General features: G+C 44.0%; 2 protein-coding genes across 13 annotated transcripts in view; one reads left to right on the top strand and one right to left on the bottom strand.

Moving 5' to 3' along the window:
• Znrf1 (zinc and ring finger 1) overlaps nucleotides 1-3,422 on the bottom strand; it is a 102,950-nt gene extending 99,528 nt beyond the window's left edge. For 3 of the 4 annotated variants that reach the window (XM_046434554.2, XM_046434553.2, XM_046434551.2), the window contains exon 1: nucleotides 2,614-3,422. In XM_046434554.2, the coding sequence (XP_046290510.1) occupies nucleotides 2,614-3,037 (424 nt within the window). In that variant the 5' untranslated portion in view covers nucleotides 3,038-3,422. The remainder of the gene's footprint in view (nucleotides 1-2,613) is intronic. The other variant, XM_046434550.2, reaches the window with a different exon arrangement.
• Nucleotides 1-18,966, top strand: part of Wdr59 (WD repeat domain 59) — a 148,078-nt gene that overhangs the window by 56,113 nt on the left and 72,999 nt on the right. For 2 of the 9 annotated variants that reach the window (XM_046434663.2, XM_046434662.2), the window contains exon 1: nucleotides 13,984-14,123. The exons of 2 other annotated variants lie outside the window; for them this stretch is intronic. In XM_046434663.2, the coding sequence (XP_046290619.1) occupies nucleotides 14,070-14,123 (54 nt within the window). In that variant the 5' untranslated portion in view covers nucleotides 13,984-14,069. Of the gene's footprint in view, nucleotides 1-13,982; nucleotides 14,124-18,966 lie in introns of those variants that run through there. 5 more of the 9 variants (XM_046434664.2, XM_058575921.1, XM_046434666.2 and 2 more) reach the window with 4 other exon arrangements.

The following is an 18,966-nucleotide window of genomic DNA, read 5'->3' as shown; positions in this document are numbered from 1 at the left end:
CAATGAGGATTGCCACATCTATTTTTAAATAACAAAGATGAGGCTAGAAAAAGGTGATATGTCTTGTCCAAGGTCACAGCAACCCAAAGGAGCTGGGACTAGAAGCTCTTAGCCTTCTACTTCCCAAATCAACAATGTCCATGGTTTTTACTTGTTTCACTAATCATTGCTTCCTGTGCCATGAAGAGTCCCAAAGCACCTTGAAAACACAAGCAGCAGTAGTACAGAAGCAGCTTCCAGGCCTCTACTTGACTGTGCGTGGAATCCCTGACTCTGAGCCTTACCATGCAAGACAGGAAGCTTCTCAGACTGACTCAAAGGCTCCAAAGTAGAAATGAGATTCTCTTCTTGCAGCAATGAACAAGAGAGAGAAGGGATGTCCCAGAAAATCCTGTGGTCTGTTCACAATAGGAGACAGAATCATCAACGAACATGAGGGCTCATCTCATACCAAAAGGGTATTTAAGAACTTGTAGAGGCATTTTGGGGTGAAATGCAGGGCGATGCTGGCTTAAGCAGGTGAGGCTAGGTATGCTCAATGTCTTGCAAAAGAACAGTATGGTCCTATATAGTAAAGAATGTACTATCCAGAATATTAACAGCAGCCTCCCTTGCACACTTTAGAGACAGCCTCTCTTAAAAGATCAATATGCTCCAACTTTTCCTGTACCCCCACAGTTCACTGGCTCTCCCTATCCTCATCACAACTGAATTAAAACAAAATTAAGATAAGGAGTGTGAAGTTTTGGAAGTCCAGTTGTAAGCTCATAACTCTAGCATGGAAGCTGGTAGTGAAATAAGGATAAGGAAATTTCTAGTAAGAGACAGACTTAAGAAATGTTACCAAAAAGAGAACTTTCTTCCTCACTCAAATAAGCTTTTGTAATACATTTATTTTATTACACATGAAATTCTGTGGTTTTAGGACCTATTTACAGTGCTTTTCACTTGAAAACCAGAAATAAGTGACAATTCTTTTTTTTTTTTTTTTTTTTTTTTTGGTACTGGGGATTGAACCCAGGGCCTCATGCATGTGAAGCAAGTACTCTACCAACTGAGCTATATCCCCAGCCCCAAGTGACAATTTTTTAAAAACAATTTAACTACAATCATTTCACAAATACAGTTGACTCTTTCCGGACTAAACTGCATAAGAAAGATTATTAATTTCAAGATGCCTAAAGCTGATCAAGTGACTGAAAGTGCCAAAGGCAGACCTGCCTTGCATTTCATTCCTGGTAGTTTCTGCAGGTCAGAGAAGCGCCAATGATATTGAGATCTGTTCTGGGATTAAAACACCATTTTTAACAGCAACTCAAAAGCTATTTCCAAGTGTTACCTAAATGACCCACTAGGTCTCTCCAAAATTATTTCACAAATTAAAGCTCATGTAATTGACAAAGAAAGAAACATAGATCACTAACTTTGCAGGAAAGAGAAAGAGATCCAAAGAGTCTACCCTAATTCCAAATAGCTACAACAGTGATCCAATAGATTAAATTCTCTATGAAGTAAGTACCCTAAGGACAGGAATCTTCCTCCTCCAAAATACCTCAATTTTCTCAACTAACCCAAAGGAGTCAGAATGTGTAACTTCTTCACTCACCTTGCCAATTAGCTCAGCTGCCCCACACCCCTCTTGACCAATTTTCTAGAAGCCTGACCTGGCTTTTTCAAGTAGCCAAGCAGACAGACCTGTTTTCCTCCAGAAGCACCTACCAGGCCTTGTCTACCCTGCGGGCCAGAACCCGGGAAATCCCCCTCCAGCCTTTCAGTGGCCTGCCACCAGAAGTTCACAAATGAATTCATCCAGATTCTTTGAACCTTCCTCTTCCCAGGTCTTGTGCTAACACCCAGGCAATAATACCCCACCTTGCCTAGCTCTGGGTCAAAAAAGATGCAGATTCACTGGAAGATTGAGCACTTCATACGGAGCAGAAGAAAAAGAAAAAAGATGGAGGGTTGTGAAAGTCGTTTAGCCAAGCCTACTGCATGCAACACTAGTGACCAGAGCCCTGGTCCTGCAAATCCAGGGAAGGAGGCCCTCCACACAGCAGGCCACACCTGTCTATGCCAACTGCCTGCTCCATTTTAAACAGTTCAAACATATCACCAGTAGGGTAACAAAATTGGGCACCCCCTCTAACAACATGGTTGAGAGCACTAATGCAAGCACTACTTGCCCCCAGTTTTAATTCTTTTCACATTCTTTGTTTAGGAGACACGGGTCAAATCTATCCCCCGCTCTAGCACAATGCTGCAGTGGCAGAAAGCAAGCACCAAGGCTGACTTGCTGTGAGCCAGACAAAACCTCTTCCCTGAGGATGGTGATGCCAACAAATGAGACGTCAATGGGCAGGTTCCACTTTGCCTTCCACAAGTGAACACACTCCGGGAGTTCAAACACGCCCGGCTCGGCAGCCTCACAGAAAGCCTCCTTTCTAGACGGGAGGTATCCCATTCATCCTCTGGTATGGAGAACCAAAGGAAAGGCGGACACATGCAGGAGTGCGCTCCATACCCAAACCTCAGCACGCGCGAGAAGGTTTGGGGTGCCCTGGCGCGCCCACCCTGTACCCCACCCTCCAAGGCCTCTACCACCCGCGTACTCACCACTGTGCGAGCTGAACCACCTGGGTGCGATGTGCAGAGGTAGAGCATCCGCCAGCGAGGCTCGGGAGCCCAGGTACAGCATCCCGTCTCTATGGTGACCGCCGCCCGTCTCCTGGTAACCATTGCCGTGGGCATAGGTGGAGTCGGACGCGGACCCTCCGCCGCCGGGCGCTCTCTCGGAGTCGCCGGTCCCCCGGGAGGCGGGGGTGTAGAGGCCAAAGGGCACCCCCCCGGCCGTGCTGGGGTCCATGCCCATGCCCGCCACCGAGCTGACCGAGCGGCTGCGCAACCCCATGGCCCCGCCGCCCGTCCGGTAGTGCCCAAAGTGGGGAGCCCCTCCCGGCGGGGGCACAGCGCTGTCATCGGTGGAGACCCCCGGGAAGGGGCCCCTGGAGCGGGCCGCCGTGCTCTGCTTGCCCCCCATGCTCGCCCGGGCCTCGGTGGGGCGGGAACCTAGAGGCCGAGACCCTCCCCCACTTCTCAGCAGCGGGGGGAGGGCTGGGCGAGCATAAAGGGGGAGGGAGTCAAAAAGGAGACCGGGAGGAAGAAAAGGAAAAAGCCCAAAAAACAAAAAAGCGAAAAGCAGAAAAATCGCGGGGCGGAAGAGGCAGGCGGGCGGGGACCCCAAACTAAGAATTTAAAACGATCCAAGCCAAACGCATGTTTCCCCTCAAGGTCCAAAGAGGCGCAGTCCGGCGCGGGCTCCGCGCGCCACAGGCCGCCCCCGGGCTCCGAAAGCCAGGGGAGCCGCAGGGAAGGAGGGAGGGAGGCGGCGGGCGGGCGCAGGGAGGCGCCGGAGGAGGCCGCCCGCCCCACAGCAGCAGGCGGAGGAGGGCTGGGGGCGCTGGACGCGTCCCCCGCCTCAGGACGCGGCGACCATGGACGGCGGCCCGGACCCCTCCAGGCCTCGGGCGGGCTGCGGCGCTGGGCGGCCAGGCGGAGCTCGGGAAGCCGCGGTCGCGTCGCGTCGCGCTCTCGCCCCGGCCGCCGCCAGCACCGCCAGCCGCGCCGCCCCGCTCGGTCCCGGGCAGCGCTCGCCGGCGCTCCTCGCCGCCGTGCAGACAATGGAGGGCGGCAGAGCGCAGGCGCGGCCCGCGCCCCCTCCCTCCCGCCCGCCGCGTTAACCCCTTCGCCGCGCCCGCGGCGCCGGGGCCGCCGACGTCCGCCCGGTCCCCACCCACCCGCCGCCCGGGCCGGCCGGGGACCGCGTGGCCTGCGCCGCGGGGCGTCGGCGGCGGTAGCAGGTCGTGGTTCCGAAGCCAGCTCTCCAAGAGTCCCCGAGAGCGGCTGATTATTCCGGGGGAACCACGAGTGGAGGAGGGGCGGCCAGGGTTTTAGGCGATGGGAAGGAAACGCCGGGAAGAAAGAAAATTAGCCTGTACGCCTACCTGACTCCGAGGGTCGCGGGTCGAGCTCCCCTCCCGCACAAATCTGCCCCCACAGCACCCTCTGGTGGACGTGCCGTCCATTCTTTCGGAGGTTCTGATCCCAGGACCCCGACGTCAGGGCTTAGCATCTGTGCAAGAGAGTGAGCTGTTTGAAGGTGCAAGAGTACCTGGGGCACTAGTGAATCGGGACCCAGGGGTGGCTTTGCACACTAAGATCAGAACTTTGGGGCGGAGACAAATGAGTCGATTCCTTAGCTAAAAGGTAATTCTCAAAATGTACAGGTGTAGGATAAAGAGTGAGAAGATATAGATAGGGAAATAGAAATCATGCAGCTAGGAGTGATTTTAGAAACTCTTTGTCCAAGCCAGACCCCTGTTTTATTTACCATGTATTTTGACACATGCCACAAAGTAAGGACACAGTCAGTATTGAATAACTATTTGTTGACCAAATCTGCCTTTTGCAATAGAGAATCACCTTTCCATCTCGGTTGCTGTGTTTCTCACATAGACAACATTCATTCATTCATTCTTTGAACAGCTGTTTTTCTAGTGCTAAATGCTAGCTCTGAGCATCACTCGTGCCTGGCCTAACTGACTTCCTGCCTCTTAAGAGCCTCCAGATACTTCCAAACCAGGGAACCCAAACAGGAAAAATATTAAAAGAAAACATAAGAGATAGGTATTGATTGTTCCAGTGTGACCAGCCTGGAAAGCAACAAGAAGATGACATTTGTAAGAAAGGAGTGCCTGAGGGTGAGCAAAGAGCTCTGTATAAAAAAGTTGAAAGTTTCGCATAAGGAATAAAAGTAAGAAGAAACAAAATAAGCCAATATCCAAGAAGTTACTTGCAAGTGTCTAAATGAGGAGTTTATGCACATTTGAAATCCAAATGAGTGATCTGAAGAAAAGCAAGAAAGCTTACATTTAACCCAGTTTTGTCACAGAAGAAAGACTATAAAATCAGGAATAGGTTTGGTTCAGTTCAAAAAATTAGATACTACTTCCCTAGCAAATAGGCCCCTACTTGGGAGATAAATGCACAATAAGCATTGTAACTGTCCAAGTAGCTTTTGATTTACTTATCCATACAAAACTTTTTGAATGTGATTAACAAAATATTTAGTATCTGAGTGCCAGCACTGTACTAGACTCTGGATATAAGTGAACAAAACAGATGGAATCCCTGCTGTCACAGAACTTCAGAAGAATCATTTTGCACCTACTTGGACAACTATAATCAAAGAGAAAGACAATAACAAATGTCAAAGAGAAGTGGAGAGATCAGAACCCTTGTACCACCGCAGCAGCTTAGAAAACAGCCTGGCAGTTCCTCAAAAAAGATTAAACATAGAATTACTGTATGATCAACAAATAACCCAATCAATAAATGGACCAAGGACATGAACAGACACTTCTCATAAGAGGATATTCAATCAATCAACAAATACATGAAAAAATGTTCATCATCTCTAGCAATTAGAGAAATGCAAATCAAAACTACTCTAAGATACCATCTCACTCTAATCAGAATGGCAGCCATTATGAAGACAAACAACAATAAGTGTTGGCAAGGATGTGGGGAAAAGGTACACTCATACATTGCTGGTGGGTCTCAAAATTGGTGCAGCCAATATGGAAAGCAGTATGGAGATTCCTTGGAAAACTTGCAATGGGATCACCATTTGACCCAGCTATCCCTCTCCTCAGTCTATACCCAAAGGACTTAAAAACAGCATATTACAGGGACACAGCCACCTCAATGTTTATAGCAGCACAATTCACAATAGCTAAACTGTGGAACCACCTAGATGCCCTTCAGTAGATGAAAGGATTTTTAAAAAGTGGCATATATACACAATGGAATATTACTCAGCAATAAAAGAGAATAAAATCATGGCACTTGCAGATAAATGGATGTTGTTGGAGAAGATAATGCTAAGTGAAGTTAGCCAATCCCCCAAAAAACAAATGGCAAATGTTTTCTCTGATATAAGGTGACTAACTCATAGTGGGGTAGGGAGAGGAAACATGGGAAGAATAGAGGAACTCTACATAGGGCAGAGGGTGGGAGGGGAATGGAGGGGACAAGGGGTTAGCAATGATGGTGGAATGTGATGGACATCATTATCCAAAGTATGAAGACATGAATTGGTGTGAACATACTTTGTATACAAACAGAAATATGAAAAATTGTGTTCTATATGTGTAATAAGAATTGTGATGCATTCCGCTGTCATGTATTTAAAAAATAAAAGCAATTAAAAAAAGAATTACTATATGACCTAGCAGTTTCACTCTTTGGTATTCTTCCAAGAGAACATACATACATAAGAAACAAGTTTGTACAGGAATATTCACTGCAGCATTATTTGAAAGAGTCAAAAAGCGGAAACAACTTTTTGACTCTTTCAAATAATGTCCATCAACTAATAAGCAACTCAACCAAGTTGGTATATCCACACAATGGAATATTGTTCAGCCATAAAAATAAATAGCATACCAATGCATGCTACAACATGAATTGAAAACATCATTCTAAGTAGTCAGTCACAAAAAACTGCATATTGATCCAGGCACAGTGGCCTACACCGGTAATCCCAGTGACTCAAGTCTAGAGGCTAGCCTCAGTAATTTAGTGAGGCCCTGACTCAAAATAAATAAAAAAGGACTGGCAACGGAGTTCTGTGGTAAAGCTTCCCTGGGCTCCAACCCCAGTCCCAATAAATAATTGCTGACTAAGTGCATGAATGATTAAGTGCTATGGGAGATGAAAAGACAGGAAATGGGTACCAACACGATCCAATGATTCTGAATCAAGACCTGAAAAAACAAGTTGGAAATTAGCCAAGTGAGGAAGTAGGACAGGTAGAACTGTGTTTGAGGAAAAGAGTGTTCCAGACAAAGGAAACAGCATATTCAAAGGCCCAGAGGTGACAATAAAGACATGTTGGAAGAAATGAAAGGCTATAGAACTGCAACAACAGTGGGGCTGGGGGTATAGCTCAGTGATAGAACACTCCCCTGGCATGCAAGAGGCCCTGGGTTTGGTCCCCAGTACTTCAAGGAAAAAAAGAAAAAATAGTTAATGTGCCAGGGGCAGGCATGGATATGGAAGGAGTAGAAGTCCTTCGTTGCCCTCCGTGTAGGGATATTGAATGCAGAAATGGACCTAGCTAGATTTGGACCTCCATTTTTTAAAAATTTGTTTTAGTTGTTGATGGGCCTTTATTTTATTTATTTGTATGTGGTGCTGAAAATCGAACCCAGTGCCTCGCACATGCTAGGCAAGCACTCTATCACTGAGCCACAACCCCACCCCCATTTTTTTGTTGTTTTTATCTTCATACCCTCACTGATCATGACTGAGCTGCTCTGTGGCACTCCTTGGCTGTGAAATAGGGTTAACAAACTGTGGATCCCACCTACCAGGAGAAAGAGCTGATAAAATCAGTGTTGCCAAAACCCTTTGCGGATGTGCAGAGTGTGCAGCAAATGTGTAGAACTATGCTGCAAAACCCTGGTTTTAAACGTCTTAGAAGAATGTAAGTTTAGGGCTTGCACAGTTCAGAAGGTAGGGGAAATGGCTTTTTAGGATCTATTCCTGGCTAGCAATGGGAAACCTGTGGCCTCTTTCCTGTTTCTAGGAGCCAGAGAATGGGGAGGGCTTTCCATGGCTTTGGAGGAGCCCCTCAACCCCACACCTCCATTGTGGGGTTGAGCCCCTTAACCCCCCACATCCTGGTAGACAAAAGTCTACCAGGGCTGGGCCTGGTAGCACATGTCTGTAACCCCAGCAGCTCAAGAGGCTGAGGCAGGAGAATTGCAAGTTCAAAGACAGCCTCAGCAGCTTAGTGAGACAAGACCCTGTCTCTAAAAGAATATATAAAAGGGCTGGGGATATGGCTCACTGGTTAAGCACCACTGGGTTCAATCCCTGGTATTAAAAAAAATGTTTACCAGGAGAAACAGCCTTTCAAGCCCTCTCAGAGCTCTTTACATCTCTATTATTTTGCTTGAAAAGGGAAAAATAAGCAGAGGGCTATGAGCAACCATATGCACATAGCAGGAGGCTGGGCTTGTGAGCACATCTATAAATCTTTGTTGACTAAAGGAGAGAGAAATTCCTAGTGGGTTCAGGGAAGGGGTCCAAGGTTCCTGGATGTAAGGGGACTGGGGGCACAGTTAACTCTGAGGTATAATAGAAGACAGAGATGGGGAGAAAAGAACTAAAGAGAGCAAATAAAAAAATTTAAAGGAAGGAAAAAGAGACTGTAGCTGTAAATCTTCTCCCCAGACCATTTTTCTTCCAGACTGATCACTCACAAATTGCTGAGAAATCTACAAATCTTAGAGATACTGTAAATTCACTCATCCATGAAAATTACCTCATTTTGATTAAAGTTTATGTACACTGTTAACCTATACAATATATTTTCAGATTAGATAAAGCAAAGGGAGATATATTTTTAAAAACCTACAATAGAGGCACACTCCAAACATTATCTAGAAAAGACAATATCAACTTGAAGATCCTGGGGAAGAGCAGACCACCATAAACATTTCGTGATCCATGATCAAAGAACTGAGTTCACAAGACTGGTATGTTCCCACAAACCTTCCCATGTCCATCTTGAAAAGAAGAGCCTAGGACCCCAGAGTGGAGAGCTCGTCTGGCTCTCAAGATGATCTGTATTCAGCTTTAAGAATGTATTTATCTACCTTTTACTTTCTAATAAAGTTATTCCTCTCCCTGCTAAAACCTGATGTGCCCTTAAATTATTTTCTGTGATGTGTCAAGAGCCTAGAAAATCTGAGTAGCGGTCTCTTCTGTCTCTGGAGATGCCTCCTCCAACCCCTAACAGTGATAATTCCTCATTCTTCAGAAGAGAAAACACAGGATTGTGTTCAAATTGCATGGCTAGCTACTGATAAGAACCAGCCAGGGCCTTGGATTTCTGAGTTTGCTAGGTACCGTGTCTTCCTGTGACCTGGCTAGTGAGTGACCTTCTGAAAAGACATAATTTGGTGATAAGGGACTTCCAGTGATACCCATTCTCTGATTCAGAATATTCATCTATGAATCTTAGAGGCTCATGGCAATGAAGACGCAGTCAGAGAACTCTCAATTTTGCTTCTTTGATGTCAGCATCATGATATGACACTGTGAGTGGGACACAGTGTGGGTGGGAGATGAAAAGGAAGGGCTGGAAGAGGCAATTGGGAAGGTATTATTGCTCCCTCTCCCCAAAATTCTTTACGCACTTAAGAAAACATTGAGAGAACAGAACACCAAGGACTTGAAACCCAAAGTATTTGCTGTGCCTGTGGCCCATGACAAGCAGATTTTGAGAACCAGATAAGTAAGAACAAAAGAGGTGGGAACCGGGGAGGACTGCAGAAATGCTCAGACAAGGGTGATTCTATTGGTTTTGGAGGGAAGATTATCAAGCTATATGTGGACAGAGCTTTGGAATATCTCTATTAATATCCAAAACAAGGCTCAAACTCCTAAGCAGGATACTCCTCACCACCTCTTGCCATACCAAATAGGTAAATAATACCCACACCTATTTGTTAACCACTCATTCAGCAAAGAGTTATTAAGCACCTACTACCTCCAGCCAATAGGTGTTAGAGTCTGTAAACAAGTCAGAATGGCGCCTGGTTGACTGATGTACCGAGTTTATGCTAATTAAGATAAGCTGTGTGGAATGTATATATACCGCTCCGGTTCTACAATAAACGGCTCCTGCTGTATCAATTTACACAAGTTGCCCCCCCCCCCCCCCCCCCGCTATTTTGCTGCAGCCGGACTGCGGCAAATAGGTAAATAAGTATATGTATGGTATGTTAGATGACTCAATCTCCCTACTGCCCCCCCCACCAGAAATGGAAATTGAACCTAGGGGCCTTTACCCCTGAGCTACATCCTGAGACAGGGTCTCACTGTCTCCCAGACTGGCCTCAAATGTAAAATCCTGCTTTAGCCTCCCACGTAACTGGGATTACAGGAATGGGCCAAAATGAATTGATTAATTCATTTATTCTGATGTGCTGGCCTGAGCATGCAAAGAAAAGTATTAGTTATTTTTCCTGCTCACTGCCCTGGGGCCTAGCTTGCAGTCTTTTCCCTTCTTGGCACTTTGAGTGAGGGTTTTTATGTCCAGAACAGTCTTTGGCCTTTCATGATGGAGAACTGGGAGAATACTGGGAGGCAGGAAGAGAAGCCATTAAAGGAACATGGAGGTCAAGACTATAGGAGTTTCTTTTTTTTTTTTTTTTAAATATTTATTTAGTTAGTTAGTTCTCGACAGACACAACATCTTTGTTGGTATGTGGTGCTGAGGATCGAACCTGGGCCACACGCATTCCAGGCGAGCGCACTACCGCTTGAGCCACATCCCCAGCCCCCTATAGGAGTTTCTTACTGTTTCTAAGACAGGTCTGTGTTGTGGAGGTTGGTCTTGGACTCCTGAGCTCAAGCAATATGCCTATTTCAACGTCTCTCCTGAGTGCTGCGAATATGGGGGCATGACTCAATGACACCTGGTTCAAGGAGGTGGGGTTTTTTTTTGTTTGTTTTTGTACCAGAAATTGAACCCAGGCATACTAAAGTACTCAGCCATATTCCTTTTTATTTTTTATTTTGAGACAGGATCTTGCTAAGTTACTTAGGACCTCACCACGTTGCCCAAGCTGACCTCAAACTTTTAATCCTCCTGCCTCAATCTCCAGTCACTGGGATTACAGGAGCGCACCACCATACCTGGTGAGGAGCAGTTTTTTTTTTTTTTTTAAAGGCTCCCATGTGTGAGAAAACCTGATGATGGATGGAAAAGAAAGCAAGGGACTTTTTCCAGGAGAATAACTTCCAAGTCTATATTTCCTTCTAGATGTTAACAGTTAGAAGCAATGACTTTGAATTATTTTTGAAATTATTTTTGATTGCATGGATGTTGGTTCTGACCTCCATCTGGGGTCATGACTTTATATGCTATTTACATTCATTCATTAGACAAATATTCATGGAGCATATTGTATATGCAGTCATCATGCAGGACCCAACAAAACGGACCTGGTTCTTGCTCTCCTGAAGCTTGAAAATAATAAATAAAAAATATTGGGGGCTGGGGATGTGGCTCAAGCGGTTGCGTGCTCGCCTGGCATGCTCGCGGCTCTGGGTTCAATCCTCAGCACCACATACAAATAAAATAAAGATGTTGTGTCTGCCTAAAACTAAAAAATAAATATTAAAAAATTCTCTCTCTCTCTCTTTAAAAAAAATGAATTGTGGTTTGTGTTTTGAAGCAGCACAGTGCCATGAGAGAGTTAATTGGGGAAACAGTGTTATGTTTTGGGGAACACATCTTGCACCTCACACTTCAAGGTCTTTGTTCTCACTCTTAATGCTGAAGTATTTTTTTTTTACTGTACCCTGTCAAAATCTTAGTACTATACTAAAAAGCTCAAATGTCACCTTCAAGATGTCATTTTAGTCCCCCATTTAGGTTATTCCCTCCTGACACATTGCTTGCAAGTCTATTATAATGTACAATTCATTCTGCCAGTATGTACCTATTGTAGAGGGACTAACTGTTCCAGTTTTCATGCTATTGAAGGGTTTTGTGGAATGCAGAATTCTTGCCTGGACACAGTGCTAACACCTAGAAAGTCCCAGGTAAACAGGAGAGAGATAATAGTCACCCTAAGCCATGGACAAGCCCTTTATATCCAATGCTCAAAGGAGGAAGGAGGACACATCTTCTCTCTATTCATGCTATGACTTGAACTTAGAAATAATGGTACCATTGGCAGATACAGTGGTATATACCTGTAATCCCAGTGACTTGAGAGGCCGAAGCAGAGGATCACAAGTTTGAGGACAGCTGGAGAACTTAGAGAGGTCCTGAGCAATTTAGTGAGATTCTGCCTCAAAATAAAAAGTAAAATAAAAAAGGGCTGGGGAGCCAGGTGCAGTGGTGGTGGCGCATGCCTATAATCCCAGTGGCTCAGGAGGATGAGACAGGAGGATTGTGAGTTCAAAGCCAGCCTCAGCAAAAGTGAGGGGCTAAACAACTCAATGAGACCCTGTCTCTAAATTAAAAAAAAATACAAAATAGGACTGGGGATGGGGCTCAGTGGTCGGGTGCCCCTGAGTTCAATCCCCAGTACCACAAAACAAACAAACAACAACAACAAAATGGGGCTGGAGATATAGCTCAATGGTAAAGAACTCCTTGGTTCAATTCCTAATACCAAAACCAACAACAACAACAACAAAAACGCCACACACAAAAATCCCAATTGTAATACTAACAACAACAATAATAAAAATTTAAACTTGAGTGCCAAGCAACTTACAAAAAACAAATGAGGTTAAGTAATTTTCCTTTAGTAGGGAAACTAAGGGTAAACCAGTTAAGCCAGGATGAGAAGGTGGGACCAAAGAGAAGGATTTAATTTCCATTTATGTTAGCACAATGCTTCTCAAACTTTTTTGATCTCATGATCCTTTTATAGTCTCAAAAATTATGAGGGCCCCCCAAAACGTTTATGTGGGCTCATTTATTGACAGTAATCATTAGGAATTAATTCTGAAAACGAAAAAATTTATTTATTTGTTTATTTATTTTTTGGTACTGGGGATTGAACTCAAGGTCACTGTACCACTGAGGTACATCCCCAGCCCTTTTTGTTTTTTTTGAGACAGGCTCTTCTTAAATTGCTTAGGGCCTCAGTAAATCACTGAGGCTGTACTTGAACATGAAATCCTCCTGCCTTACCCTGCCCAGTGGCTGGGATTACAGGCATGAGCCACCACTTCTGCCAATTAATGTTGAAACATAATGCCAATCATTATGTTTCAACATTAATTCACATTAATAATACATTTTTTGGGGGGGGCACTTAAACACTGAGATACATCCCAGCCCTTTTTTACTTTTAGTTGTCAATGGACCTTTATTTTATTTATTTATATGTGGTGCTGGGAATCGAACCCAGTGTCTCACACATGCGAGGCAAGCACTCTGCCACTGAGCCACCAACCCAGCCCCCATTTTGTATTTTTTGTTTTGAGACAGGGGCTCGCTAAGTTGCTGAGGCTGGCTTTGAACTTGCGATCCTCCTGTCTTAGCCTCCTGAGGCTAACAATACATTTTATTTTCTAATTTGTTCTAAGAAAGTAGACATACTGTACACATATGGAGCACAACTCCTCATTCCTCTGGCTGTACATGGTGCATGGTCACTCCAGTAGTGTAATCATACACGTACACAGGGTCATAAGGTCTTTCTCATTCTACAGTCCTTCCTATCCCCACAGCTCCGCCCCTCCCCTCTACACAACCCGAAGTTCCTTCATTCTTCCCCATAATAATATATTTTAAATGAATAATAACTTTATTTTCCAATACTAAATATGTTAGCTAAAAGTATGGCAAACCTTTTGTTTTGTTGCATGAAGCCTCCAAAAAACTCCACTGTGCATTGGTGCGGTAAGACTATGAAAATTTTTTTTCCTTCAGAGACCCCCAGAAAAGGTCTTGAAGACCCTGCTGTAGTTTTTGAAACAATAAATCACGCAGTCTTTTCAAAACCTTAATGACAGGCATCAGAAAAAAACCGGTATCTTCGGTTTGTACCAATGTTGGATATTGGTTTGTAGACTGGATCTGGGAGAATGCCCCAAGCACCAGCGAGAAAAGTAGTAAAACCAAGGGGCTCCTCTGCCTGGGTTACCCGCGCTGCGCCCGACCTTGGACTACAATTCCCGGCAGGGCTCGCGGCAGGGGCGTATCCTAAGCCTCGGCCGGGGGGAGTGGGTGACGCAAGCTGATGACGGAAACGAGTGGGGTGTGCTTATTTTGGGCAGTTTAGTGCCACAATTGGAGGAGACGGAAGAAGGGGCGGAGCCTGTGTTTGGGTCAGCCAATGGTTTGCCATCAGGCGGAAGAGGGGAACGGGGCGTGGCCAGGCCGACTAGTAGGCAGCGTGGGATTTGGGGGAAGAGGGTTTAGAGTGTGGGGGTGTCTGTTTTGCGTCCACCGTGGCTGGGAGAGGGAGATGGCAGCTCGATGGAGCAGCGAGAATGTGGTGGTGGAGTTCCGCGATTCCCAGGTGAGCTGGCGGGTGGCTAATGGAGCCGTCTGGGCATGCGCCCTCCTGGGTTCCCTTCCCCCACACTACTGCACCTGCGGAGACCCCTGGCCCTGTCGGGGGAGATGGGCTGCGGGGTGCTCTGGAGCTGTCAGACTCGAGCGGGCTAGGGGAGACTTGATGACCGTTGCGGGCGGTTGGGATGGGCACTGACGGGATTCCCCGCGGGCTTCTGGCGAGTGGGGACTGCCTTGGGACACTGAGGCTGAGATTGCGCGCGAGTGAGTGGGAGGCTTCCCACGTGCAGGGTGGTTTGCTAGGAGGTGTCCGCTACCCTGGTCCAAAGCCTCTCTCGGTGACTTCGGCCAAGTTGCAGAACTTCTCTGAGCCTCAGCTGCGCAGACTTAGCCCTGCCTCACAGTATTTTGGGGTGGATTTGATGAAATACTGCTTGTAAAGTGCATGCTCTAGTAATGGAAAATAGCGTGTAGTGGACAGAAGTGTACACATACACGTATTGCTCGGGTTCACGAATCTTTACACAGTCTTTACGTGGTCATTACCCGTTGCACCGACAGTTTTCTTACCTGTAGAAGGGATCATCATATTTACCTCACAGGGTGGGCGTGAGGATTTTATGGGTTGCACCTTTAGAAAGTGTGGCAGAGTGACAGGCACATGGCAAGCCTCAAGAGACGTCAGCACTTACTGAGGAGTTTTACTACTATTCTATAACGTGCCTTCTATATGCCAAGTCTTGTGCTAAGTGCTTTATGTATATATGTGTCATCCCTTTATTCCAAAAAGGAGAGCTGATGCCTGTTTGGCTAAGGCTTCGCAAAATATGGCAGATGTCATTGAAATTTGGACCCAGGCTCTAACCACAGGGCTCCTGTTCAGCTTATTATACCATTTTTTCCTCATAGTAAGTAGCTCAGAACCTGAACTACCTCCATAAGTATCATGACCCCCTTCCCTAGCACTAAGAGCCACTCTTGGTGATTCTTTCTGCTTATTCAGTATTTATTGGATACCTTCTGTCTGCCAGAATTTTTTTCACTCATTTATTCAACAAGGATTGGTTTATGGAGTGCCTATTAGTTGCCCGCTGTGCCAGACTCTATGTTAGTTTACATTGAGATATATCTGGATTACAGTAAGTGGGCGGTGTGTTTTCTTTCTAAAATTTTATCTGTCTTTTGCCATAAAGATTAATGCATGGAGGAGCCACCCACCATTCTGTTCTGTCTGATAAGCAGCCCCCATGGAGAATTTGACCATTATTGGGTTTTGGATTAAGGGATCTTGAAGCACTTTGCAGTGTCAGCAAAATGTCTTTGTGAGGCCTGCTCTCCCAAGTGAGGTGCCAAATTCCTAGAGAAAAAGAGCCATATTGCTGTTACCCTTCTTGTTAATTGCTTCCACTGGGGACTAGGACAGAGCAGAATCATATGGAGAGTGTCTGAGCCTGCTAATTTGGAAGATACTAATCTGTAAACCCTTTAATTCTCACAGAAACCCAGGTAGTCTCACCCTCCTTAATAGAGATGTAATTCAGGAGACCTGCAGAGAGGGTGCTGACATATATATTAGAATGTTATGAAGTAGAAGCAAATATTAAACCTAAACAGCAGTTGTCATAGGAAGAGAACAAAGTAAATTAGGTAATTTTAATTGCCTTATGGGAGTTTCTGTTTTTCTGATTTTTCTATTTAGTTGAAAGGGTACATCTGTACTGTGAATTAGCATGGTGTTGTGGTTGGATTGGGAGGGACAGGGACCCATTTTATAAATTATTTCAACAACTTAGGGCTGTGGCTGTGACTCAGTGGTAGCCTAGCATGTGTGAGGCACTGGGTTGGATCCTCAACACCACATATAAATAAATGAATAAAATAAAGCTCCATTCATATAAAAAATATTTTAAAAAATAATTTAAAAAAAAAGACTGTGTCTTGTTAAGTTGCCCAGACTGGCTTTGGACTTGTGATCCTCTGGCCTCAGCCTCCCAAATTGCCGGGATTACAGGTGTGGGCCACCAGGTGTGCACCAGGAAGCCTGGTAGTTTTCACCATTTTTCAGCAACCATTTTCATTTCTCTGTATTGTAGTCTAGTCTTTCTGAGGCATTCTTATAATGATTTTTTTTTCCCAGTACTGGGAATTGAACCCAGGAGCATTCTGCCTTTGAGCTACATCTTCAGCCCTGTCTTTTCTCTTGTTTTGTTTGAGACAGGGTATCATTAAGTTGCCCAGACTGGCCTGGTGTTTTGATCCCTCCTGCCTTAGCCTCTAGGGTTGCTGGGATTACAGGTAGGCATCCTTGTGCCTGGCTTAAAAATAATTTTTGAAAATTATAATTTTACATTTTTCAGAGGACAATCCCATACCTAAAGATGGCACTGCACCCAGCAATGCCCAGTAATGATTTGTTTTTTTATTAGAGCAAAAAACAGTTTTTATCTTCCTGGATGAGTTGTACAGAAACTAACAAGTCACTAATCATCAGGGAATATTTTCTGCTGAGATGACTCATTTTCAATTTTGAGGAAGCAGGAAAAATTAAGAAAAAATATTAGAGGGTATGTTTATGAACATTGGGTATGGATATTCTTCTAAGGAGGATGCAGAAACACAATCCATAAGTTAAATTGCATAAAGACAATGAAAAGCTTTGTTTTTTACATAAAACATATGTAACCAATATAGGATTAAAATCAAGAAAAAATTTCATACTTTTCTTAATCTTTAAGAAAGCGAGGGCTGGGGATGTGGCTCAAGCAGTAGCGCGCTCGCCTGGCATGCGTGCGGCCCGGGTTCGATCCTCAGCACCACATACAAACAAAGATGTTGTGTCCGCCGAGAACTAAAATAAATAAATAAATAAATATTTAAAAAAAAAAAAAAAAAAAGAAAGCGATAGCTCAACTTAAGAAGTACACAAGACATAAGCAGTATTTCATAGAAGAAACATGCATTTGCAATTAAACATGAAAATGTATTCACTTTCATCAGTCATCAGAAAAATACAATTAACCTCCCAAATTACAGTTCATTTCATATGTACCAGATAGGTAAAAAATTAATGGACAACAAGACTGATATGGGCAAAAAGTTTTGTTTTGTTCACTGCTGGATCCATAGTGCCCGGCATACGGTAGATTTATCAATAAATATTTGTTGAAAGGATGAAAAATTTAAATGTCTGATAATATTGAGTGCTGATGAAGGTATGGACCAACTCATTAATCACTCCTTCTAGAAGTATACAATTTAACCACTTTGAGAAACAGCTTGACATTTTCTGGTGAGGTTGAAGAATATGCTCATCTGAGAACCCAACAATTCTACTCATATGCAAATACCATCTTCACAGTATTATCATCTATAATTTAAAAAACTGGAAACAACCCAGATGTTTAATGACAGTGAGATAGATCAGTTGTGGCACGGTTGTACAATGGAATATTACCTCAGAGCAAAACAAGTAAACTACAACCTATCCACCTGGATGAACTTCAGAATCAATGTGTGTGTGTGTTGGGGGTGGGGTGGGGGGGGAAGCAAGTCACAAAAGAATTCACAGCACAGAATTCCATTTGTATAATGATCAAAAACAGTCACAGTAAAACAAAATATTATGTATGTGTATAGTAAATCTATAGAGAAAAGCAAGAAAATTATCCAAAATTTAACGCAGTCATGAATTCTAAAGGATCTTAGGGAGAAATATATTCTGGGAAACACAGCATTCAGGCATTAAAAGTAACCAGAAGGGTCTATTCTGTAAGCCAAATGGAGAGTACATCTTTTTTTTTTTTTTTGGTGTGTGCTTGGGATCAAAGCCAGGACCTTATGTGTGCTAAGCATGCACTTTTCACTGAGCTATATCCCCAGCCCATATTATTCTGTACATGGTATCAGAATACTATATATATATATATATATATATATATATATATATACACACACACACACATATATATGAGATATATTCCATAAAAAAGTTTTTTTAAGGAGAAAGATTTTAAAATGTCATTAGGACAGGTGCAGTGACACATGCCTGTAATCCCAACCTCCTGGGAATCTGACACAGGAGTAGGACAGTTCAAGGCCAGCCTGGGCAACTTAAGGAGAACTTGTCTCAAAATAAAAAAATTAAGGAATGGGTATGTAGCTCAGAGATGAGTGTTTGCCCAGCATGTAAGAGTCCCTGGGTTCAATTGCTAATATCACAAAAAAACAAATCAATCATTAAATTATCACATGACACTACATAAATTTGTGTAATTTTTATGATTTTATTTACCAGTTAAAAATTTTTTTTAAATATTTAGTTTTTTAGTTGTAGATGGACATAATACCTTTGTTTTATTTATTCATTCATTTTTATGTGGTGCTAAGGATCAAATCCAGGGCCTCACACATGCTAGGTGAGTGCTCTACTGCTGAACCACAATCCCCGCCCCTATCATTTAAATTTATATATTTTTTTTGTACTGGGGATTGAACTCAAGGGTAGTTGAGGCAGGTCTTGCTAAGTTACTAAGTATGAGTGTGATCCTCCTGCCTCAGCTTCCCAATTGCTGGAATTATAGGTGTGCACCAACACACCTGGCAAATCAGGAAAATAAAGGGAAAAACCTAAAACAGTTCATGACACAACAACAAAAACAACAATTTAAAAAAACCCACTTTGATCCTTGGTTTCCTGGTTTTACTTAAAATTTGATTTGAAAACTATATATCGATGGAGGAGCATAGTAGGTATATTCTTGGTTGAAGTGACTATTAAGTTGCAAATGCTGGGCTGGGGTTGTAGCTCAGTGGTAGAATGCTTGCCTAGCATGCATGGCCTCATGTTT

Source organism: Marmota monax, unplaced genomic scaffold (assembly GCF_021218885.2).
Source record: "Marmota monax isolate L192 unplaced genomic scaffold, Marmota_monax_Labrador192_F-V1.1 WCK01_AAM20220418_F8-fsc00024, whole genome shotgun sequence".
Classification (NCBI taxonomy): Eukaryota; Metazoa; Chordata; class Mammalia; order Rodentia; family Sciuridae; genus Marmota; species Marmota monax.
The sequence above is the reverse complement of the archived record's forward strand: the minus strand, read 5'-3'. Positions and strand labels throughout refer to the sequence as shown.